Below are 25017 nucleotides of genomic sequence, written 5' to 3'. Positions count from 1 at the left end.
CGAGTGCTGTTTTTGTGCTCTTCCTTGGCAAAGCCCATAAAACACAACCAATTGGATGCCGAGTGTTGAACACAGTCACTCTTATCGTCTGGCAGTCTGCTCGCTGACTTGAGGACATTGTGAGTCAAACCTTTAAATTTTCACTCTGCGATAATTACGCCGCTATACTTGAGCTTTTATATCCTTTCACTGAGAGAGTAAATCATTCCTAATAAAGAGAGAAAGAATAGGGGGCGGAGGGAAAAGTGCTTGAGGACTAATTCTCTTCACTCCCTCCCTCTCTGATCTCTATTCTGCTTTTTGAAAGCCTTTCTCTGAGTATTCCAGTCACCTTGACTTTGCAGCTGCAGCCTTATAGTCTGTTGCTTATCCTGCCTAACCCCAGCCTGTCAATTAGGTGTTTAAAAATTAATCTCTTTAACTGGAAATACCATGCCAGCTTTCTTCCATCTGTAAATGAAGTGTTATTAATTCACACAGCGCAAAGCCAGTGTTATGAATAATGTTATCAAAACAGATTTCCACACGTTTATCACGTCGCTCCCATTACAACCCCTTAAGTATTTTTATAACTGTGAAACCGGGACTACTAATGGATTTGCATCCATTTTTGAGCTTTTACACCAGGCAGCCATAGAGCAAGTGCTCCTAAGCTAGGCCTTTTAAAGTTTACATTTCCCATTTCCTCTTTTGTTCCTTCATCTTCATTTAAAAGCAGCTCAGTATATCCAGTCTGGATTAGCGCCAGCCTGTGTCGACGCTTGTTCTGCAGCAACAGAACGGCGTAGCCTCTCCCTGTAGGATTGCAATGCCAGGCAATGACACCAATGTGTCTCCCTGTCCCCCCCTCCCAAACCCAGCGACGCTCTGATCTAGCAGCAGGCTATCTGGCCAACCACACCAAGCTAATACTTGTTCCATTAAAACCTGGTGATTACGGGGGATTTCCTCTCTGTTTGTTTGTTTGAATTCTTAATTATCAATATGTAATTGGCATGTGTATTGTGATGTTGGGTGCATATTCGGTGGCATATTTTACTGGAATGCACATTGCTATCGGGTAGAAACAGGACTCCCCAGTCACTGTCTAAGTTAAGCTGCATGAGAAGTTGCTCTAATGAATTAATAAATGCTAAACAAAGGAGAACTAAACAAAGAGTGAGAAATAAATGGCTTGATGATTAGTGGGTCAGAGAGATTAGCAGGGTATACAGTACAAATGATTCCCTTCTGTAATGGGAATGATTCAGGCAAAATACCCAATCAATAGTTGAGGCCAATTTAATCTCCCGGATTCTTCTGTCAATAAACGGACCTGGTCAACAGAGGTCAATATGCAAAGACAATCTAAACACCTTCAAAGTGCCTCACTATAATACCCTTCTCCGAGTATTATCTTCTTGACAGTTGGGGCTCATAGTCAATAGGTGAATTACACAAATCTATTCAAGCCTGCCTGGCTGTCATTTTCCTTTTCTGAGTTTATTTTTGCTCCTCCACCCTGAGCCTTATGCTCCTAGTTTGACTAAAAACTAAGGTCATGGATTTAGCGCTGTGATCGCTCACCTTTAATCACCTTACCCCGTTCCGTTTCGACCAATCTAACTGTGATCGTCTCTCTACAAAATGGCATTTTGTCTCCACTGCTGTTTCGCTTTAAGAGCTCATTTGAAGGTGTGCGCTGGCAGAAACAAAAGTCCTGTATGCTTTTATGCAGTCATCACAGTCAGCCAAGCCTGTAATCCTCAGAGGTCCGATAATGACATAGCCCCTGCATTTATTACATGGAGGAGAGGAGAGAGGGAAAACGCTGACTTTGAACAAATGAACACTCTGACCTTTATGCAATAAATATGACATGGGCCGCATAAAAAGACAAGATATCTTCCTCCTGAATGGAAGTCAACACAGATTCTGCTCCCTTGCCTCTTGCTCTCTCTGTTTCCATTTCTCTCTCTCTTGCTGTTTTTTCTCTCCCTCTTTTCTCAGCTAACAATTAAACAAATGACGAAATCGATTTTAATTGTTCGCACCATAATATTTTAATCTATGCTCCAAAAGCACAATTTGTAGTTCAGAATGGTCTCTGCTGTGATAGTGTTTTACATAATGTACAATGGAGAATATTATTGACAATCATCTGTCAGTATTCTAATCTCCATGCATGATTAGATTCTTAAATTTAATCATTTAGCGGGTGTTTTCTCAGTAATGAAAGCAATAAAAAATATATTCTTTATCCCCGCCGGGAAAAAAATCTTTTTGAAAAGAGAGAATCAACCTTTAACTGTGTCTTTTGTAATCTTGGTGTGATCCCAATTGAGCATCGCAATTGTCTTCTTTTGTCACCTCCGACTGCCTCTCTGACAGTAAAGGATTTATGGTTATTTCCTCCATGCAGCCTGTCCATCTGTGGCTCTATCTTCATGTGGCCTTGAGAATACGATTCAATTTATTAAGGCAAAGCAATGGACTCATTACTTTAAAAAGGTGGCAAGAGAGAGAGTGAGAGAGAGAGGGAAGTGACACACTGAATTGGTTATTAATGGAAAGGCACAGCCATAGGGCAGTTGAAATTTAATGATATCCTACAAGAAAATATGAGGGTGTCGCTCTCCAAAAAGTCATGCTAAATGTCAACATTTTAAGGTCCCGGTGCTAATTTTATGCCTGTGCACAGTAATGTTTTGGAGAGCATTTAGGAAACACGGCCCAGTGGCCAGCCTGATTATCCCGCTCACCTTCTCTCCTCTCTCCAAATGGGTTTGTGCAGCAAGCGATTTCATCTCTAAGTGAAGGGAACATTAGGGAGGGGAGAAAGAGAGAGCGATAGAGGAAAACACGCGGTTTGATTTTCATGCTGTGATAAGAGAGTGGGAGCCAAATGTTACCTGTTAATCTAGCCCAAACCGACCGGGGCTCTTGACTTTGTCCCCCAGCAGGGATGGGGCAAACACTCATTTTCCTCTCTCCGTGATGAAAAGGAAATTAGCTTAAATGTGATGAGGGCACATTAGTGTGTGCGCTGTGCATGTGTGTAATGAGTGTGTTTGAGGTTTTTTTGTTTGCATACAACTGCGTGCGTGGTTTTTTCTTTCTTCACAGTGTATACAGGACGTTACACACACATGTGCACAACATATGCAAGGGATAGTCATAGTCATTCTAAAGGAATTTGTGTTGTATGGATTCATCACACACACATTCTCACAGTATGTCCTGTAGGTTCTTACTTAAGAGAAGTGTGCCTGTAAGTCAGCCTAACCCTCTACTAGTTGGATGATAGTGTATCCAATTCTTTCTGTCCAGATGCTTAGAATAAATACATTTCAAAAAATAACCCTATGACATACTATAAGAGCTCCTGTTATATCAATACAAATAACAAATATCATACAGTTAAAGCTGAATTTATTTAGTCCAAAGGACCCTTCAGAGTGCAGACATCATTTCCAAGATAAGCTGGGCTCATGTTTTTTTAAACTGCTCAAATTGCATGCAACTACCTTTTTTTGCCCAGCTCTGCATCACTGCATTTGTACCAGACAAGACAGATATTTCCCTTGACAAGATTTTTCCAAATCCACTTTAAGTGCAGGTGGAATAATGCTGTGTTAGCTGCTAATGGCTGTCCAAGAGGTCATAACTACTCCATTTGAAGGAGGCTGGTTTCTCCACAGCCCTGGCAGGTCAAATCAAATGTAATTGTGCAGTGAAAAGCAGTGCCTTGCTTTGTGTTGCCTGTGCTGACAACCTCCAGGTTTAGCATTCAGTTCTCCAGCTGGGAGGAACACAGGTTTGCAAGGACAAAGGCTTCACCTGTCAATATATCACACTGACTGGCCAGCCAAATGTACCTCTGCTCTCCCTCTCTCTTTCCCCCTCTCTCTCCTATCTCTTTTCCTCTCTGTCAGTCTTTCATTCTCAGCACACCCATTCTATTTCAGCCTCCTCTTCCTCAGACTCTGCCTCACCTATCTATCCATCCATCCATCCATCCATCCATCCATCCATCCATCCATCTTCTGTCTTCAACCATCTAACTCTTATTCCTGGCATCCTTCTCTTCCTCTTTCTCTCTCTTTGTGTGTCTTTCTGTATCTTCCTCTCCTCTCGCTCACACTGCCTTCGTGTGAGGACTCAGCTGAAATGTCCTGAGGGACCCAGTTTCAAACACAGGAACCAGAAACATATGGCACATTTTCAACTCCCAAGGTCAATTACAGCTATTTATCCAGAGATTGCAGCTAAATTTCCCAAGGTTTCTTCTAGATTTACCACAGATTGCAATGTGTGTCTGTCACATTTTAAATCAGGCCAGTTTCCTCTGCTTCTCTCCGCTCCCTATGACTTTCCATAAAATATTTCAAAGGCTTTCAAGTGGGTTTTAGACATGTTTTATCTCTGGTTATCATGTGCCCCATCTTTTTTGCCTCAGCTTTACTAGGTCCAAGTGCCGCTTGCAACACAAATCTAATAACATGTAAATTGGAGATAAGCCCAGATCCCTCCAAGTGATATTTTTTACATTCATAGTTTGTCAAGTCAATTCCTGGGCCCCTGTTTTAGCAGCACAACACATGAGGAGTGAGAAAATTAACTGGATAGGTGATTCATCATTGCTAGCACACTGTCAAGGACTCCCTCTGCAGCTATTGAGAGCAGGGTGGAGGAGGAAGATGGAGAGAGGAGGGGGGCGTTGTTTAAATTATGGCATTTCATTCAGAATGCATTGTATTTACAGCGTCCCATTTTTATTTGTGGCACCTATTATCCGCCGAAACAGTTGTGCATGAAATGTTATTTGTGACAGGGGTGACCTGCGAGTGTTTTTCCACACAGTATTTCATAGTCGGGGGGACTTAACTGTACCTTTACCGTACGGTAAGCACAAGAGGCTGTCACAGCTGCTGTTGGCAGCCTTGCTAGTGGAGAAATATCACCTGGAAACAGAGTACTCCATTCCACCGGCCCCCATCACTCCAAAGCCTGTCGCTGTAATTAAGTTGAAGTCAATGATTCTGGAGCAATGGTGAGAAATAAACACGCAAACACATGCCAGCATTTGCAGCCAGGCACAGAGAGAAAATGAGGGGGGGCAGGGGGTTGGGGGGGCAACAACATTAGAAGCACAGAAACCACAGATCTAGATTGAATTTAAATTTGTTTCATTAAGCCAGTTTTGATTATATTGATTAAATTAGTCACTTATTAGCTAACAGTTTCCTTTCTTTTAAAATGGCTGTATTTATGCATAGCTCCTGGTGGAAATGTTATCTGACAAGGGGTGCTGCACCGTAGTTGGAGTCTGTCGAACAAAACACGCTGTTTGCTTTTCCCAGAGCATGACAGGTTGTTTCCCCTGCAACAAAGCCATCAAATATTCTGTGTGATCCAACATTGTGTTGGAGGGGAGGCCTGCTGAGTGGGAAGCCGGAGTTTGTTAAAGCAATGATTTATGATTAATGCCAACACTAAATAAGGGACAAAGTGCCTACAGTACAAATCAATTACAAAGCTACAACAGCAGACCTTTCCCCGAGGTCTACTACCGTCTCTAGTTGTTATGGGGATTTTATTGGAGGTGGGTGATGCATGCATATAATGCATGCAATAGATCTATATCAACCTGAGCTGGAGCTAACTGTAATGCTTTTGATCTTTGATTAGCTATTTTATTGAGATAAAATGGGGCTTTCATGTTGCGCCACTGTATAAGGAGAGTACATTTTATATTTCCTCCCAGACGCCCACCTCAAAATGTAGACAGGACTGCACCAAACAAAACAAATTACCACAGGAGTGGCTTCTTAAAAGTAGGCAATTCATTATTTTTATGAAGTCAAATTATAAACAAATTTTAATCCATTAGGCAACCATCCATTCTAATTAATCAACAAGAGTGAACTCCATCTGAAAAAGGAGAAAGGTTGTTTACTCTCTCCACGGACCAGCGGTGCATATTTCACCATCTTCCCCTCTTAGAAAAAAAAGAAATCGTTCTTCAAATTACAAACCTAAACTGTGAATCCTAACACTCGACTTTTGGCGCAGAGATGTTTCCAGGGCATTTGCAGATGCTTGAAATAATCTCCAATGTTTTTGCTCAATCTGCTCAGAGGATGGGTGAAATAAATACTTTAAACTAATTAATGTAAGACCAGCTGTTCCCAGCACTAGCGTCGGTGAATATTGATGGGAGGGAGAGGCAGGGCTGTTCAGCTCTACTTGCTGTTTGTACAAGATTCAGCCTGCCACATAAACAGATATGAATACTGGATGAGAGCAGAAAGGTGCTGTGCACGACACAGCCAGGGTTCCACATTACAAATAAAACTTTTTTTCCCCTTTTCCATTAAATTATCAATTAAACAGCTGATGGTGCAGACTTCCTGTGGAGACCATTTAGACTGGTGAATGTGTTTAATAAACTGGCTCTCTGCAAGATGGTAGCACTAACAAATTGTTGGCTTGATTAAAGCTCACTGGACAAAACATGTGTCAGATCTGATGGGGCAACAAACGGCAGTGTCTGACATACTGTTTTAGTTTGACCAGCCTGTATCTGTGTCTGCCGGTTTGTCTCCTGCTTTCTCTCTCTCCCTCTTCTGCTCCTCTTTCCTCCTCTGAGACCTGGTGGATGGGCTGGACAGCAGATGGCAGGGCCCTACCCCTCTGCCGGTGATGAATGGAGGATGATGTCATCTTAGGTTTGACAGGCACCCGTGCGTGCATACACAAAGGAAGCCCGAGCCTCTGGGGTCGAACTGTGGGCCTGCTTCTGATTTCGGAGTCCACATGACATCTCTTAAATGGGGGAAGCTGGATTTATGTCCTGGTTGATATTGTTTAACCCCAAACTCAGGACTTGATAAGAAGCACTACAAAGGAATCTCCAAGCGACCAGTCAGTCCACTATATTTCTGAGAGGATGAGAGAGCTGGCATTGGCTGCTTGAGATCAATACTGACCCAGTCTTTGCTACTGGTCAATTGAAGGCAGGGTCAATATGTGTCAGCATCTCCAAAATCTACTCACATATTCTACCACTTAGTTTGTTTTCAGGTTTCACAAACGGTATTCTATGGCGAATCCGTTTTCAATGTTATTCATTTCTTTTCAGAGGACAACTCCATGTGCACCCCGACAGCAAGAGATAGCTACGAGAGGTTGTCATTTGCTGGACAGGCCCTGCCTCCTGGCTTCCCCTCACCATTTCTCTTCCCAGATGGCTTGTCGTCAATAGAAACTCTCCTCACCAACATACAGGTATTGTCCACCGACAGGGTTTTGCCCCCATAGTAAGAGTTAACACATTTTGACAAAACTTGCTTAAAACACACTGTTAGGAGCAGTACGTTCAGCATCTTCTGATGGTTAATACAGTAAAGGATCTCTGCACTGTACCTTTAACCTCAGTTAGCCAGGCCTCCATCCTGTCGGCCTAGACAAATTCACAATTTTTGTTTCAAGCTGGTATGTGTAAAATATTCATGAGGTTTGAGCATTTTTGAAATTATTCTGATGGGTTTGTTATAGAACAAGGAGACAATTCCAATGCTGTGTCTGCCAAAGTGTCTTTGTTTTAATTACCATTTGGGGGCGCCAAAGTGGAACACCATTACATTCTATACTAATACATAGTTGCTTTAAATAATATATTGTCAATATGATTGTACAAGACTACCTTCTCCAGAAAAATGACAGTTTTGGATTATTGTTCAAACAGCTTAAAACATGTTTACAATCAGCAGTAAATAGTGTGACTTTCTTAAGGCGTGACGTTAGGTTAGAGTGTTGAGGTCAGGTTGCATGATTGGGCATACAGAGTATTCGACTTCTCCCGTCTCCTACCATCAGGCAAAAATTGGTTTTCTTTAACCATAATACCAAACTTTCCTTTAACATAACTTTTACTGCAATTTTTTCCAAACATGCCGATTCTTGATCTTGGATATATGTCATAGCTCAAGGTCCACTAACTAGTTTTTTGTCCAAAGCCTTCAACAGCTTATGTCCTTGACAATTGAGCAAACTCCATCTGCTGAAAAAGACTGTGAGATCCATTTGAAAACCCCCAGAAAAAAGCTAGCAAGACAATGTTGATTTAAGATTTATTTTCTTTTGTCAAACAACTAACCACACCATCACCGTAGGTGTGGCAGAGGCAAAAACGCTCATATGGTTCGTTTTGAAATCCACCGACAAGCAATCAGTTAAGTAAAAATTACTCCCATTCGTGCCCAAAGAAAAAAACCAAGCAGGTGATTTTACAGACTCTGTTCTTCCACAATTTAAAGCTTTCCATGCTGAATTATGTTGATAAAAGTCATTGTCATGATGGAAACTTTCTACAAGAGCTCATTTTTAGTCAAAAAGGTGGACGTCATCCACGTCCTCCTTCCAGTATACTTACATGGACATCAGGACTAGAGATACACTCAACTGTAAATCTGCATACCTTAACAATACCCATCGACTCAGAGTACCATTTAGGCTTCAGCTCAAACACCTCCAGTCAGAAAGATGAATGTATTTGCCTTCTGTCTGAGTGTAATGATGTGTGTACACTGCTGCCCTTTCGTTGCACTTGTACCGTTGGCATCAGAGTCCTGCTTCTCCTTTTGCTCTGCGTGGTAATTAGAGAGCCACAAGTAAACCCGTCGTGAGCTCCCAACTCTCCACTAAGTCATCTTTGATAATGATCTGCACGTTGAATATTTATATATGAATCAACAAAATTAAACCAAGCAGAAAATTAAGATAAAGCAACTTAGAATAAATTGGGGTCAGAAGAATCAACAATTAGTAAGATATAGCCCAGTACATTTGATATAATTGCACGTGGACGGGGAATAATTGTGATGAAAATGGCGACGATACTGTACAGCTTTCACACGAGAGCGTTGTATCTTTCAATTCAGGACTGTCAGGAGTATATTTGGAATGGCAGTAATGTAATTGATACATGATGAGATACTTGTCATTCATATTATTCATTCCTGCCGTGCTGTGTGAGGAGCTTGAAAATGCGCTACAGAGACTAATTCTGGATATCAATTCCAATGCAGTTATAGACAGTCTGTAGAGTAAAGATGCTGACCTTGCCCGTAAACCTTTTACCCTCTACTTAGCAGACTGGAGCTTTGACCAAGAGGTGAGCTCCATCATAACCTTTAGTGTGGCAGGGCTGAACATCTTTTCCTTCTTCCTTCTTACATTTTCTCCTTCAACCTTTCTTACTCAAGCGATCTTCTCTCTGGTTTGGTTCAGAACAGCTCTAAAGTGTAATGTCTTTCTAAACTTGTATTTCACAGCTCTGACCAAAAGGGGTCAGACATTCCCAGCACTCCCACGTCAGCTATCATTATTTAAAACAAATAAACGATTATTACAAAAATGCTGGTAGATCTATGTTCATGTTTGTAGATCTCGTAGGAGCTGTGGAGCAGCTAAATGACAATGACATCTTCACCGATAAAACGACCAGAAAGTGGTGATACGCCTGAAAAGGAAACATGTAGCAGCAGTCAGCTTTTGGCCCTGTGTTCTGCTTCACTACTGTGGGCAGTACAAAGAACTGCTGTGACACACTTTCAGTGTGGTTTGCTGTCACTTCATCTAGAAGCTCTTAAATAGCCCACATCACTCTCTTTTTCCCTGCTACCCACTCTGCCTTTTTTCTGTATGTCTCTGTGGGTACATATACTATATATATATATATATATATATATATATATATATATATATATATATATATATTTATATTTGTGTGTGCAGGGCCTGCTCAAAGTGGCTATTGACAACGCGCGGGCTCAGGAGAAGCAGGTGCAGCTGGAGAAGACGGAGCTGAAGATGGAGCTGTTCAGAGAGAGGGAGCTCAGGGAGACTCTGGAGAAGCAGCTCGCCATGGAGCAGAAGAACAGAGGTACTGCCTGACGACTACCTGGCACTGAATCCTCCCTGTCAGCCGTGTGTGTGTGTGTGTGTGTGTGTGTGTGTGTGTGTGTGTGTGTGTGTGTGTGTGTGTGTGAGAGAGAGAGAGAGAGAGAGAGGGCGGGCGGGCGGGCGGGCAGGCGTAAACGTGTATTTTCACAGCAGTTCAGACATCCAAGGCCTGTACTCATGTCGACGTGATAGCTCCTGAATGTACACACACAGTTCTGCGTGTATGTTTAATGTTTCTTATTGCAACACTGACATGCACGGCGGCATTTCTTTGCTTACATATACACACACGCACACACACACACACACAGGGATCTGCTTAGCGCCAGTTTTCCTGCTCTTAGTCAGTTGACATAATTGGTAATACTTAGAGAAATTCACTCTCAGTCTCATGTTAAATGCATCAGCTTCATATGCTAACTGTATCGTTTATGTTTAATGAGAGAAATTCATGAAAAATATCCCAATACATTTTTCAATTTGCTTTAATTCCCTCTAGCAGTTTGTTAAGTTACAGTCAGTATTGTCTTTTATTAAGGAAGATCTTTATATATTATAAAATATTTAGGTTTAATTGATTTCCCCTTTTCTATTGTGTGCTAGATTTTAAAAACGAGGTTATTATCTTTCCCTGCTAGAATGCAATAGCTACAATAATCTGATTTCAGTTTAAAATAAGGCTGCGCTAATTTGCCCCATAGCTCATTTATTGTCACTGTGGTCTTTCCCTATCCAAGCAATCATTCAGAAGCGTCTGAAGAAGGAGAAGAAGGCCAAGAGGAAACTCCAAGAAGCTCTGGAGTACGAATCCAAGAGGAGAGAGCAGGCTGAGCAGACCCTGAAGCAGCCCTCGCCCTCTGACAGCATGCGTTCACTCAACGGTCAGATGCTCCACAGTGAGACACTATTACTGTACTTTTCACTTCCAACACTTTCAGACATTTAGTGTGGTTCCTAGTGGGACAAATCAGGTGATCAAAAAATGTGTAGATTCAAAATGTGATTTTTCAGGAGTTTAAATGTCACAGATGGCTTTATTTTTAGTAAAAAGCATCCTTATTTTATAACAATACTGATAAAATAACACATCTTTGCAAGTATCTTATTATAGCAGCGATAAATAGATTACTGCTGTTTCGTTAAAAATGTCAATGCTGTATCTTATCTATAGTGCAACTTTTCAGTTGTTAAAATCTACGTTTGCTTTCCGTTGTCATTACATCCTATGAAGTTTTACACCCTGTGCACTTGGACTGCAGCTAATCATTGTTTCCATTATATATAAACAATATATGTATACAGTATATATACTGTATATCTGTCAATTATGTTCTTGATTATTTGTTTAGTTTGTTTTAGCTCATTACAGTTCCCCAAAGCAGAAGGTGACGTCTTCACATTTGTCCAACCAAAATACTCCATTAACAATGAAATAAAAGAGAGAGAGAGAGAGAGAGAGAGAGAGAGAGATTGGAGTGTTTGCTTGAAAAATGATTAGAATAATTAATTGATTATTAAAACAGTTGCAGATGAATCCGTGCTAAATCATGTGATGCACATTTACAGGACATTTCAATTATTGGTAGAGGTGTAAAGAAACTATCTGCATATATTCAATACTAAACTTAAATAGAGTTATTGTTCAATACTTTTACCTGACAGGAGTTACTCGTCGGTTTGCAGAGTTTAGGTTTTGCATACAAAAGCTGATGAGCTCATAAAATATGATTAACCTTTTTTAATATATAAAATCACTTCATTGGTGGCCACCAGCAGTATACAGTACGGGGTTATAAGACTCAATTACAAAATTACTATTTAGTGCAAGTACAATTTTACCTTTGACATTTTGGTACAGTACACTTTACTGCCAACACATTGAATGTAGGGTCACACTTTTCAGTAATAATTATTCCAAAGTGTTAAATCAAGGTTTTAAGTATCTTATTTTACCACTTATCATAATCACACAGAGACGCAGAATCTAATACCAATACGCGCATTCAGCGTCATGCGGCGGAGAGATAGCTTGAAGGCTATTGCCTCTTGTTTTGAATGAACAATGCTGTGAAACTGGCATTGTGATAGGTGGATGTCAGGGATGTTTAACGGCGGTGATTCCTCTCTTCTCTCAGAATCTCTGACCCCTGAGATGGAGAGTGACCGCAGCAGTGGAAGAACAGATGCTGAAAGGACAATACAAGGTACAGGGGCTCAGATGAGACAATAAATCTCTCTCTTTTTCGCTGGCTCTCACTCTTGCTCTCTCTCTCTCTCTCTCTCTCTCTGTCTGTCTCTCTCCCTCTCTCTTCTCCCCCCCCGCTTCCTCTCTCGCTCTCCCTCAAACACACACACACACACTCTAACACACACTCTGCTTCAGTTTATGAACATTAGTGTTTCTGTGCCTGCTGTTCAGGCATACAGCTCACCATCTGGGCCACAGCACTAGGTCAAGATCATTGGTTTTCTGTAGAAATAATATTGTTCTTTTACTTGACTTTTAGTGGCCCAGGATGCTTTTCAGAAACAGATCTTTATTTTACAACACTGTACAATACAGTTGATAAAATAGTGAAACAACTAAGCTAGAATGTAGCAGAGAAAGAGTGAAAGAAGTGTTTTGTTTACAGCTCAGGAAGCATTAATGAGTCATAAAACCACAAAAAGCAGTGGAATCCCCCCTTTGATAGTAATAAACGGGGCAAATCAATCCATTTTATGAATAAGCCTTGTACATTTTTAATGGTTTGTTTGTTTGTTAGCCTTGGGGGTGCAGTATGTGTTTGGGGAAGGGCGCTCTAGTGATAACCTCTGTAGACTGTCTGCTATCTGTGTTTACCCAGATACAAGACACCTTGCAGAGGTTGAATATGCTCATTATTACTCGGAACGTCTTCCTTTAATACGCCTCAGCTGCGTCTGCTCAGAACCGCCCTTATCAGTGGGAGAGGTCCCAATTTATCCGGGAAAATGCTCCATGTAATTTGCTGTGAAAAGTGGAAAATATTCATCTTTGTATGCAAGAATAAGTTGGGTCCCTTTAACTCTTTAATGTTTGATTAGTCTACTTGAACTGATATTTTGTAAAAGGGCAAAAAGAAAGAAAATTGTTCTAAGAGAAATGATGACTCCTCCTTAATTAAATGTCATTCAGTCACTGCAGGGATCTGAAACAGTTTGATGTCCCAAAAAAGGAAATCCATATGTCATCATTTAAAATACAAAGATAACTTCCAGATACAGCGTAATTATAGCCCCTTATTTCATACCAAATTAGTATATTTAGCCACTTTCATTTCTTTATACTTATATGAAGAGCTGGCCCTTTTCTAATATAATTGTATAAAATGAAATCTGTTAAAGCTTCTACACTTGTAGTGACAGCACTCATGGTCTCTGCTTAAATGTACAGTGACTTGCATAAGTTTACACACCCATGCTAAAGTTGACTAAAAAGAGGAATAAAAAAACATATTTTGTAAATTGATGTTAATACCTTAATTAAAACAATTAGGAAAAATCCAACCTTTAAAGACACCAATTTTCTTTGTGAATGAATAATGTATCGTAAATAAATAAATGTTCTTCCTTAAAATACAGAGGGCATAAGAATACACACCCCTATGTTAAATTCCCATAGAGGCAGGCAGATTTTTTTATTTTTAAAGGCCAGTTATTTCAGGATACTATGCATCCTGATAAAGTTCCCTTGGCCTTTGGAATTAAAATAGCCCCACATCATCACATACCTATCACCATACCTAGAGATTGGCATGGGGTACTTTCCATAAAATCATCTCTCAATGCAAATCAAAGCAGCTATTAGGCTAACCAACATAAAACCATGCCAATCTCTAGGTATGGTGAAGGGTATGTGTTCCAAAAGATGTTTTTTGTATTCCTCTTTTTAGTCAACTTTAGCATGGGTGCGTAAACATATGCAAGCCACTGTAGGTTTTAATGAAATGGAATATTTTGTTTTTGTTTTTTATCTAATCGCTGTTATGAACAGTACAATGCAGCCATATCATTTTTGGGGTCTCTCAATCCCTCTGATCAATGCCTTGAAGAGTGGGCTGAAGGAGGGAACTGAATAACAGGCTGCAGTTTGTGTTTTTGTTCAATTAGAGAAGCGTTTGTCTGCCACCCATGTCTCCTCTGCTCTACTCTGCAAGCCTCGCTGTATAATTAACCTCAAATGGCAAAAAATGATGTTGATAAATTACACAAGCAGAAGGGGAAAAACAAGCCTATCACTCGCATGAAAGTCGAGAGAAATGTGTGGGTATATTCTCAACTCCAAACTCAGGGAGGCGAATGGAGCAAGAGAGAAGAGAGAGAGAGAGAGAGAGAGAGAGAGAGAGAGAGAGAGAGAGAGGGAAAAAAAATAATAATGAGGGCAGAATTTTAGAGAACTAATTATTTCTATTTGTCTTTTGTCACACTTCTCTAATTCTGCGATATTAACACAGTCTGTGTTTATTAATTGCTTTTACAGTGTTTTGAATCGAGTCCAAGAGGGAACGTGGCTCTTTTCACAGGCAGACAAGCTACTGGGACTGTACCTCGCCAGTACTGCCTGGCAATGGTGCACATGTGAATATCTTCCCCCAGTATCTTCTCTGGTTCCCTGCCGCTTCCCACTCGATGTGTTCGGCAAGTTTACACGACCCTGTGCACAGAGATAAAGTTCTTTGTTGCAAGATTAAACATCAAAACAGTTAAAGTGAAATTAAAATTAAATGAATGAATGTCACTGAAGCAAAAAAGACTGTAATTAATGGATCCCTTAATTGTCTTCATAAAATATTTGCATGGGCATAATTTGCATAATTTACATGTATTAATTAATCTTTCAAAGGAATTTTATGCTGAGAGAAGCCAAAAATTCCCTTTGTTTTATTTAGCATCTAATGAAATATTTATTCTCTTTAATGAACTTTTCATCTTGATTTGAATATAAAAATACTAAAGTTTTAACATATTTTAATGAGACGCTCTTTCATAAAACAATGTGTCAAGACGTCACCAATTTTTCTAGTCATGTATGTGAAGCAGATGTTTCAACGTTTGCACCAATATTACGTCCTGATTTGAAAAACTGGATTTGAATCAGTGAGATGTGCTTATCAGACCTCCTCGCCCATTCCCTGCCGTTCATGATAATTTGATCTATTAAAAGTAAAATAACCTCCTCCCGACGAGGTATTAAATGTCGTCGTCCGTCAAATAACGGAATCGTCCTCGTTTTCATTAGGACCCCTACAAACTGCTCCAACTGTGAAGCTGGGCCGGCAGGTAGACAGACTGTGAGCTGAGCGTGTGATGTTTCATCTGCTCTCGTTATGAAAGGCGTGTGTGTGTGTTTGTGTGTGTGTGTGTGTGTGTGTGTGTGTGTGTGTGTGTGTGTGTGTGTGTGTGTGTGTGTGTGTGTGTGTGTGTGTGTGTGTGTGTGTGTGTGTCAAGTTGTGTATCCTGGACCACAATGTTAGCGCTCTCTGGCCCCCTCCTTGGCTGTCTGTTCTTCGTAGCGCTGCATTCATGCTGTAATGACTTTTACACAGAACTCAGTGGTTGTTGCTTGAATAGAGGCTGCAATAGTGCAATGCCTTTGAGACCTACAGCAGTGCCGGGTAATTAGCCTGTGTGTTTGTACACCCCATCCACCCTCCCCCCACACACACACACATTGTATACACACACACCATATACACACACATAAAACAAGCCTTTGTTGTCTCCACTCTCCATGCACGACAATACATAAAAAAAAAAAAACAGGTTAATAGGGAGAACCGGACTAATTCATAAAATATTGATAATGTAATACAGATTTTAAATAAAGGAAAATTCTTTGTGGTAATGTAATAGAATTGTTGTTGAAAATAACCTAATCATTGAAGTGTGACTACCAGCTGAAGTAAATGCACCGTCAGACGTTGTAACCAGGCGTATTCTTCATGTCTCTGCAGAAAGGGAGTCGAGCGATGTCCGGCGCGGCTCGTGTCATGTCCAACAACTTGCGCTGCTAAATGTCTTTGTGTGCGTTTCTCTTAACCATTGAATTATTTAGGCGCGCTGCCATAGAGAGGTGTGCTTTCTTAAAGGCATTACTGTAGCATTCTCCGGCAGAGGAAATGTGAAGGTAATAAACGTCAAACATGCTCCTGAGCTGTGCCTAACAGATGCTTTTACCAGCTCAGCGTCGGAGCAGCACTGCTCGCTCAGGCGAACACTAAGACAAGAGTGTTTGCTGGAAAATGGACAAAGCTCGTTAGGTTGGAGGTGTCTGGAGATAACGCAGCAGAGGAATGTCTGCCGTTTTCAATAAACACTATTTCCATGCAGGAAATGTCACTTAGAGAGCGTTTTACATCATGAGTGCAGTATTATGTTCAAACAAGCGTATCAGTAGAGATGTCTTAAACACATGTGGCATACAAGTCTGATGCCTGGAGTGCGGTTATCATAGCTGCTTTTACAGTGGGCCCTTTGTTGATAATAAAATATTCATGTAACTGTGTAATTATATTTGCACTGATGTACTGTTCTGTATATGATCTTAAATACAAAGGTACAACTATTTTGGTTAGTCCTTATTTGCCTTCTACCTGACACCATGACACATTATAATGTCTTATATATATTGCAAGTAAAGTAAATGACTGTATACGATGTTTAATCGTATTCGTCATGGTCGCTAACTTAATCTTATCCTCAAATCGGTTCGTGAATCCATAGTAGCACTGGTGAAAGTGAAAGTCTAGGGGGCAATATGGTGAAGTTACGTTTCATCAACTATCACATCCTGAATAGTGCATGTGCGTCAGCAGGATGTTAGCTGTTGGCTAATCCTTGGCTCCTGTGTGTCCTCTGTTGCAGATGGAAGACTGTTCCTGAAAACCACCGTGATGTACTGATAAGGCCGTGAGGAGCTGGAGGAAATAAAAATTTCAGAAAAAAAAAGAAGAAGAAGAGGAAAAAAAAAACGAAAGAAGAGAAACCCCATGAAGATTCTCAAGAGCCCTTATCCAGGCTGATTTAGTGAGAGGAAAGAAGTCAAGCTGCTTATAGGAGTTCAATGGAAAATGCTGTGTTCACCCAAATGCTGGAGGAGGTTGTGTCTGAATGTAGAATAAGAAGTCTTTTTCTCACAGAGGCCGACATGAAATAGTTTGATAGAGCAGCTTTTGACGTAGCGGGTTGGCCGACGTGAAGGATAACCATATATATTGAGCACAGTAAAAAATGTACCCATGGTACACTGTTGGTAATAACTCGTAAATTCACAGCACTGAAGATTTTTATACTGTATCTCAGCCAGCGAGAAAGCTTTGAAAAAGAAATTCGACTGAAGTTGTGTTTTGTATTTCAAATTGAATTTTGAGAAGCTAAAAATGACACGTGGAGATGAACCTTGTGAGGAGAAAAAAAAATGTGAATCTATCCATGTGTTCATCAAAAGAGAAGACTGATGTTTGATTTTCATGTTTTCTAAATTAGATGACAATACAATCACGTTTCCTTTTTACCATTGTTGTATATACAAGATCTGATGATAATGACAGTAAAACTCGCTCTATCGAACCCAAGTGGATTGATGAGGTATGTGTATATAACGTTAAGAGGTATTGTGTATGCAGTAGAGCTATTAGGCAAACAATACCACCATTTATATAAACCTACAATTTTGTTTTGTTCTATTTCTGAGCCATCATTCTTTCCTATAGCTGCCATTTTGGTGAGAAAGCATGCAGGCATGTAAATGTTTGTCCTGGAATTATGATATTTAATAAATCCTATATTGTGCTGAACAAATACTAGGGTTGACTCACTCAAGCCCAGATGGTTTTGAAAACATTATTATCAAACATTTCACTTTCAAAATGAAGACTTTTGCTGTCGATAGTACTGTAATCTTTGTAACAAAGGTAATATTTCTTGGAATTTACTGTACATTTTTTGTCATGAGGCACTCAAAATCAGCAACTCTCAATGCTTTTTTAAAAATAAAATATCCAGACTAATTATGATCACGTGTCAGTTTGAGAAACAGTCATGACACAACTTTTTCGAGACTGAACGCCATTTGATTACATTGCTCAAAACCCTGTCGAACGTACACAAACACAGTTCTCTTTTCTTTTTAAGAGTGTTTCATGATATCCTGGTGAGAAAAAAAAAAAAAACATAAGTTAAAATTTCCTGTTACTTTCCCTAAATGCGTTTTGAATTTTGGTGCTGTAACACCTGTGTATATTCTGTAGACATGAGCTGATGTCAGTCCTTTTAACTGAAAAACAGTTTAGACCTTACATGTTACAATCAGGAGAGGAGTGTCCCATGTTCACAATGTGTTTGTTCTTTTTGTTCTCAATGGAGTGTCTAGGTCTGTTGTCACTGATAACTTATATAGCTTCTCGAATCATCTCTTCATTGTACTTCAAATTCAAATAAAGTTAACATGTTGATGATAAACTATGTGAGTTAACTATGTTGCCCGAACACACTTCTCTGTCGCACTTGTGTTTGAAAACGGCGAGTGTTTTTGAGGTAGAAGTCACACAGTTTTAACATTCCAGATACAGCTTGATACAGAAGACAGCCAAACATATCAGTTCAATGTGGTCTGATACCAATGTAAACTAATGTTAAAGGCAGCTCCTTTTTGTTTTGCGATTCTGAATCATCCTTGTGTTTTTGGCGTTTTCGTTTTTTGAGACCTTTACAATCAGCGCTCAGTCTTGTCTTGCAGTCAATGTATTATGTATGGCCTGAAAAAAAGAATTTGCAGGTATACTATAGAAAAATAAATGAGCATATTGTTCTTCTTTGCTTAAGAAAATGCAATGAGTAATCAAATGGTGAGAATATGTTGTGTAACCTTTCCTTTTCACTGAGTGTGGATGCAAGAGTGTGTGTGTGTGTGTGTGTGTGTGTGTACCCTTTGACTTGCATGTGTGAGTGTGTTATTTTAAAAAAAAACATGCTAATCCTATATAAACTATGTAAATGAGGGTGTGACCGAGCTCACTGTAAATAAATTATTTCATGTTTACTTTAAAGTGTATGACACTAATTCACAATACAGTATATCGCCATAAAATACTCAGCACTCCTTTAAGCAGTTGTACGTGCTGTAGGGTCATGCATCATACTATTCACTTTATATAAGCTTCGAGGGAGTTGTTTGGAAATTATGAAGCTGTTCTGTTAACGTTGCATTTGTCAAATGATTCTGTTTTGTAAATGTGACATTGTCAGTTTTTATGGCACTTCATACATTTTTCTTTTTGTATGTTTGTAATTATAATCAGTTCTGACTGTTCTTGAGTGACATTATTTGTTTTGCTCTCGAGACACAATAGTTATCCACAGGGATCGTTTCAGAACAACTGTAACAGGTACAGCATAAGAAAAATACAAAATCGACATTGAGAGAAAAATTTCTCTAGTAATCAAATTCTGAGTGAAATGTGTTGACACAGCATGCTCGGCCCATTCCCATTTTGCATGCTTTTTAAAGCATGGCCGGAACACATCCACAGAGATGAATAATTGACTGATTGCTGCATAATTCAATGCTGCATTGTAAAGATTCAAGGCCGGAAATATTTCAAGCTTTTCTTCTTTTTATTAAAAATGAGGTTAAAGTTTCAATCAACCTTGAAAGAACAATATGACATATGGGCAATCAATCATGAAACCATGCTTCTCGTTGAGTCCAGATTCACGCTGACTGTCTCAGCTCCTCCTGAAACGTAAGCTCACTCCGGAGTCAAAGAAGCTCGGACATGACGTCCACTTTATCCATTTAATGACTCAACCGTTCCTTCTTTTTGCTGCAGTGAGAGATTCACTCCGCTCGCCTCCAATGAGCTTGTGAGACGTGGGCTGTTCGCAGCTATTACTCAGATATTCTGTTTATTTCTCTATCTGAGGCCTTTTTTTCTGCACCGGCATCTGAGAGAAGTGGCCCTGCAGCTACATGTTTCATATCACTGCACATTCTGTAATAAATTCAATTCAGTACAAATATGACCATGAGGCACGAAGACTTTAAATACCAAATGTGCATTATAGCTGTGTTGTTGCATTTTACTTCACTGTAGTGTGGAAATCACAATGCTGATTGTACATTCGAAGCCTCGTGAGCCGTGTGCTTTATTTACTTGGCTTGACGTGGAGATGTGCTCATGAAGACATCATCCAGACGTGATTATTCCGCATGATCCTGCCTCTTATTTCACTGTTGGTTTGCCTAACATCACAGTGCACATTGTTGTTTTGTGCTTGCTTGACCAGCTGAAGAAACATGTTCATCCGGACACTGCAGACAGATTTGTTTTTTTACACTTAAAGGACAAAAAAAGTTTCACAAGAGAGAAATGAAGTTTGTACTTCCGCATAGTGTCAATTGCATTGTTAACCTCAACTGGGCTCACTCCTTCCTCATTTCATTTTCATTTATTTTTAATTTATAAAGGACAATGCACAATAATCAACATTTCTGTAAATGTGCTAATTTTGTAGCTGTAGTCCTTTGGCCAGATGTTTTAAGATGGTTAAAATATACAGATAGAAGTCATAAGACACCATGAAGACAGCTAAAGCAACAGAATAAGCTTTCTCAAGAAGCCACACAGAGTGACAGTAAGCAGCAAGACATTAGTAAGTTGCACATCAGCATTACTCTATATCCACAATGTTCCACTTCTGGGATTGTTCAGGTGCCATCACCTTCCGCTTTCTTTGTGTTGTAATTTTTAACTCCGGTGCATTTATGAGGACTATGGTTAACTGCTCCTCAGATCTCTGCAGGGTAAATCCAGACAGCTAGCTAGACTATCTGTCCAATCTGGCTTTTCTGTTGCACGACTAAAACAACCTTTGAACGTAGACGTTCCACCAAAACAAGTTCCTTCCCGAGGCTATTTTACAGAGGCGCCATTTCTCCGTGCGCCGCTTAGCGCCGTCCCCCCAAGACGATTGTGATTGGTTTAAAGAAATGCCAATAAACATGTTTTTCTCCCATCCCAGAATGCTGTGTGGACTCGCCAGACCCTCCTCCGCAGCGCTGTGGAGGTAGGTCTGGCAATACCAGACTACATCAACAGTATTAGTACACGATGCCATGCAAGCAACACAACACAGCCAAGCAGCACAGATTACAGTATAGCCATGTTCTTAAACCATTCAAAGCAGTAATAAGCAATGACAGAAAGAAATGAAATACAATACATCACTCGTTATCGGAGATCTTGATACAATTTTAAAAGTCGCAGTACAGGTTAATAAGAAATAGTTAGTACAAGTTAATATTTTATACATACCCAGGCCATGCAGTACTTACTATATCTGACAACGGGCAAGACATAAGACATGTTAGGAGTAATAACCACAACAATAATAATAATAATAATAATAAAATTACCAAGAGATTAGAAATGTTTGCAAGTCTGACTTTCCAAAAGCCAGGTCTTGAGACTTTGTGTGAAGGTATGTTAGGTGGTGCAGTTTCTTGTTTCAGTCGGTAGAGTGTTCCACGTATGAGAGGCTCTTACAGAAAAGCATGATTGGCTGAAGGAGCTGGAACTAAGGGGTTACACAGTCCCCTCTTAGAGCAGACCTTATGGATCTATTGTTTGATTTTTTTTGCATCACGACCAGGAGATGGCCATTTAGTGAAAGCAGTAATATTGCACGTCTCTTGATAACTGAGTAACTGAGTGGTGCCCCGAGTCTGTGGAGAGACATTAGGAAGGTGCAGGATGATCGTCTGAAAGATAGGACTAATGTCACCTAATCAGATAGACCATTATGTATTAGTGAAACTACAAAACAGTTTTATCTGACAAGGGCCAGGCCACATTACCTAAATTAACATTTTGCAAGCGTGAACATGGAAGACCACAGAGGCGAGGGGAGGGCTAGGACGGCGGCCTGCGTTTAGACATTCGGCAGTAATTATTAATTTATGATTGTCTCTGGTCTTAATGAAAATGAAAGCCAGGAAAGAGAACAGGGAGGGATAATGTGGCGTGAAATTGAGTTTCATTTGTACAGAGTCCACCTTTTAACTCTGCGCTTCTTAGGCGGAAATGGAGCCGAGCGCTTCCCTCTCTCTCTAGAGAATGTATTCCAGTTTGTTTTATCATGCTCTCTCTCCTTTCAGTCTTTCAGTCAAAGCGTGTTCATATCCTCTCATCCTTTTGTGATGTGTGGGGCCAACACGCCCTTTAACATCTCCATTACTCTCATAAGGCCTTTTCAAAATGACACAAGGCTCTTTGATGTCAGATAACTATGTCAACAAGTTTCTTGAATGGAAATTTTTCCGCACAGTGCTTCTTTAATGTCAACAAGGCAGCGCAGAAAGGTCTTGGACCAGGATTGCATGAGAGGGGCCCAAAGAAAGGTAGATTGATTTACACGAGATTGTATGAAGTATAATGCCCTGTTGATATGAAACAAGATGCTGCCTTGTGACAGACAATTTAAGGCTTATAGTTGTGATTTACTGAAATGATGATGGCTTAACAGCACGAATGATGGAGATGAGAAGGGTCTTTGCACAAACATTTGCAGAGATGATGGGCATTAGATTATTTATAAATTATTAAGTAATGATTTAATTAAACAATTATCCTAAATATTTTAATCATGGCCACTGTTTAACAGGTTTGTGGGTAAACCAATGCACAGGAACAGCTGCCTTATTATACCACACGCATTATACTTCAGCTTGCTTAATTAAAGAAAAAATTATGTAGACACTGTATATTTGTAGGCGTGTCAAAGAGTTAAATACGTGTTTTAGATGTGGTTATGACCAGCGATATAATAATTTCCCTCAAAATACAATAATTTTAAGCCTCTGGGACATATTGACGTTTCCCATCTGGCAACGCTGTATGGCAAACTTATTAGCAGCGGTTGAATATTACACATCCAACAGACACGGAGCAACATAAGCATTCATTTAGAGATTTGTTTCTTGCCACCCAATACACTTAAGTCCAATATTCTCTCTTTTAGCTCTGTTTTTGGTCATCACCAGCTCCTGAAGGAAATATCTGCCTCTTTAGCTGCAAAAATATGTTTAGCAGCTAGTTGCTGACTTTGCCTGTTGTTTGGTGCTGAGTAGGTAGCATTTAGTGGGTTTTTCAAGCTTTTTCGGATAAGAGTGAACCAAAACAGTAAAGTTGCGTGCTGTAAAACCCAAACAATGAGCAGAAGGGTGTTACAAAGCTCAGTCCAACTGGGGAACTGCCTAGTCGGCTGATGGACATGTGATCCATTGTTAATATGAAAATATTAATTATTGCCACTTCAAGTATAGTTTCTACCTTCCATACCTTGAAATAAGTGGATTTTAAGCATACAATGTATGAAATTAGCATTTTAATTATGCCATCACAGTAAACATCAATAAAGGGAGTTGATCCACAAAATGAATCCCAACACAAAGGGTTGTTACAATATCAATAACTTGCATTGCTCTTACAATTGTCTTGTTGTCATTTTTCAAATTAGCTACAACCACAAAGCCACTTTATGTCAAGATACATCAATACAATGTTAGACTTTAAAGACGCCTGAAATCTGAAGTGGCGTCTGTAAGCTTACACAAAATTACTCACAGCACAGGACCATCCAAATCACCAGGGTTGGTTATATTAAGTCAATTACATTTTTACAATTGTGAGCGAGGGATGGTTAATTTAGTTTGACCCAAGAGCCCCTGACACTCCCCCAGATACGCAGATGGATGAGACGAGTGACCACAGGCGTGAGGGAGTGTGTGTCTGAGTGTGTGTGAGCCCACTGGATTAGTCTTCATTTGGTGCCTCTGTCATAAGGGAGGGGAAGACTGAACACTATGTGGCAGAGCAAAGAAAACACACAGGGTCAGTCAAACACACACAAACACAAGCGCGCTATTAACCTCCCCCCTCCAGCTCATCAACATTATTTTGCAATCTTCCCTCAGAACCATTAGAATACCCTGAAGAAATGACTTTCCAATTAAAGGGGAGCTAGAAGAAGGCTTTCTTTTTTTTCTTATTTTTTTTTTTTTTTTATCTCCGGCTCCTGGAGTTCTTTATTCCAATAATTTAAATTGGAATTGATTTTTCAATTTACCCGCTGACTGCTACGGACACAGAGCACAGGGCCAAATTGAGCTACGTTACCAGAATGTTTGTCATGACAGCGCGCTACACGTACATTTGCACAGGCTGCCTAAATAGAAATATATTTCCTCCTGTGAGAACAATTAAGCAGGACAAATAATTAAGGCCTTGCGTGATTATACTAGAGCATCACGTATATACATCTTTCACTTTGTGTGGTGTTTTGTGGAAAAGTTACTCTGATTTCCCCTTTAACAGGTCAACACTAATTAGCCAAGGGAACCATTTTATTATTTAAAAAATCACATTAAGAAGTCATCATCTTAGCAGTTTGTTTATCAGACAGACAGACTGCTTGCAGATTTCGGTTTTATGGGGTTTGCATCACTCAAGCCAAACTTTACTATTACCCAGCCTTTCCCACATGCTCTCAGAGCAGGAGGAAACAGTAGTCTGTCCCAGGCTGGGAGCTAGGGCCTCACAACGTTTAAATTTGACAAACTATGCCTATGAACTCTGCAACAACAGCCGCTCCAGCTGCGTTCTAATGAGCATTTATTGTGTCTACTACAGCGAGCGCTTTGCAGAGCCTGCTTCAAAGCCAACCAGATTCTACTCGAGCTGTTTTACAGATGCGTCTAGAAATCCGAGGCCGTTCTTCTGTGGACGAATGGTTCTGTCTTTTGCTCCTGACAGCTGCGCGGGCTTGTTGTTCGCTCTCTCCTGAGTTGTTTTAATAAAGTTGTGCTGCAGGAGTAGTGAGAGAAGATTAATGGACGCACAGGAAGTGTGGCAGTTGTGAGAGGATGCAGGACAGAGCGGGCCAGCAGCCATCTGTTCCCTCTCCTTTACAGCTCTCTTAATGGAGAAACAAACCAAACAACATGGATCTGAGCCCTGCAGACAGACACACACGCACGCATGCACGCAC

At 40.1% G+C, this 25017-nt stretch overlaps 1 protein-coding gene across 8 annotated transcripts in view; it reads left to right on the top strand.

Moving 5' to 3' along the window:
- Nucleotides 1-18853, top strand: part of dachd (dachshund d) — a 123509-nt gene extending 104656 nt beyond the window's left edge. For 4 of the 8 annotated variants that reach the window (XM_028590805.1, XM_028590802.1, XM_028590799.1 and 1 more), the window contains exons 9-13: nucleotides 7124-7269; nucleotides 9781-9928; nucleotides 10686-10844; nucleotides 12084-12152; nucleotides 16834-18853. In XM_028590805.1, the coding sequence (XP_028446606.1) occupies nucleotides 7124-7269; nucleotides 9781-9928; nucleotides 10686-10844; nucleotides 12084-12152; nucleotides 16834-16871 (560 nt within the window). In that variant the 3' untranslated portion in view covers nucleotides 16872-18853. The remainder of the gene's footprint in view (nucleotides 1-7123; nucleotides 7270-9780; nucleotides 9929-10685; nucleotides 10845-12083; nucleotides 12153-16833) is intronic. The other 4 variants (XM_028590807.1, XM_028590806.1, XM_028590803.1 and 1 more) reach the window with 2 other exon arrangements.
- Nucleotides 18854-25017: the final 6164 nt, after the last annotated feature.

This window comes from Perca flavescens, chromosome 11 (genome assembly GCF_004354835.1).
Source record: "Perca flavescens isolate YP-PL-M2 chromosome 11, PFLA_1.0, whole genome shotgun sequence".
In the NCBI taxonomy this organism is placed as follows: Eukaryota; Metazoa; Chordata; class Actinopteri; order Perciformes; family Percidae; genus Perca; species Perca flavescens.
This window is presented reverse-complemented; position numbering and strand designations above follow the sequence as displayed.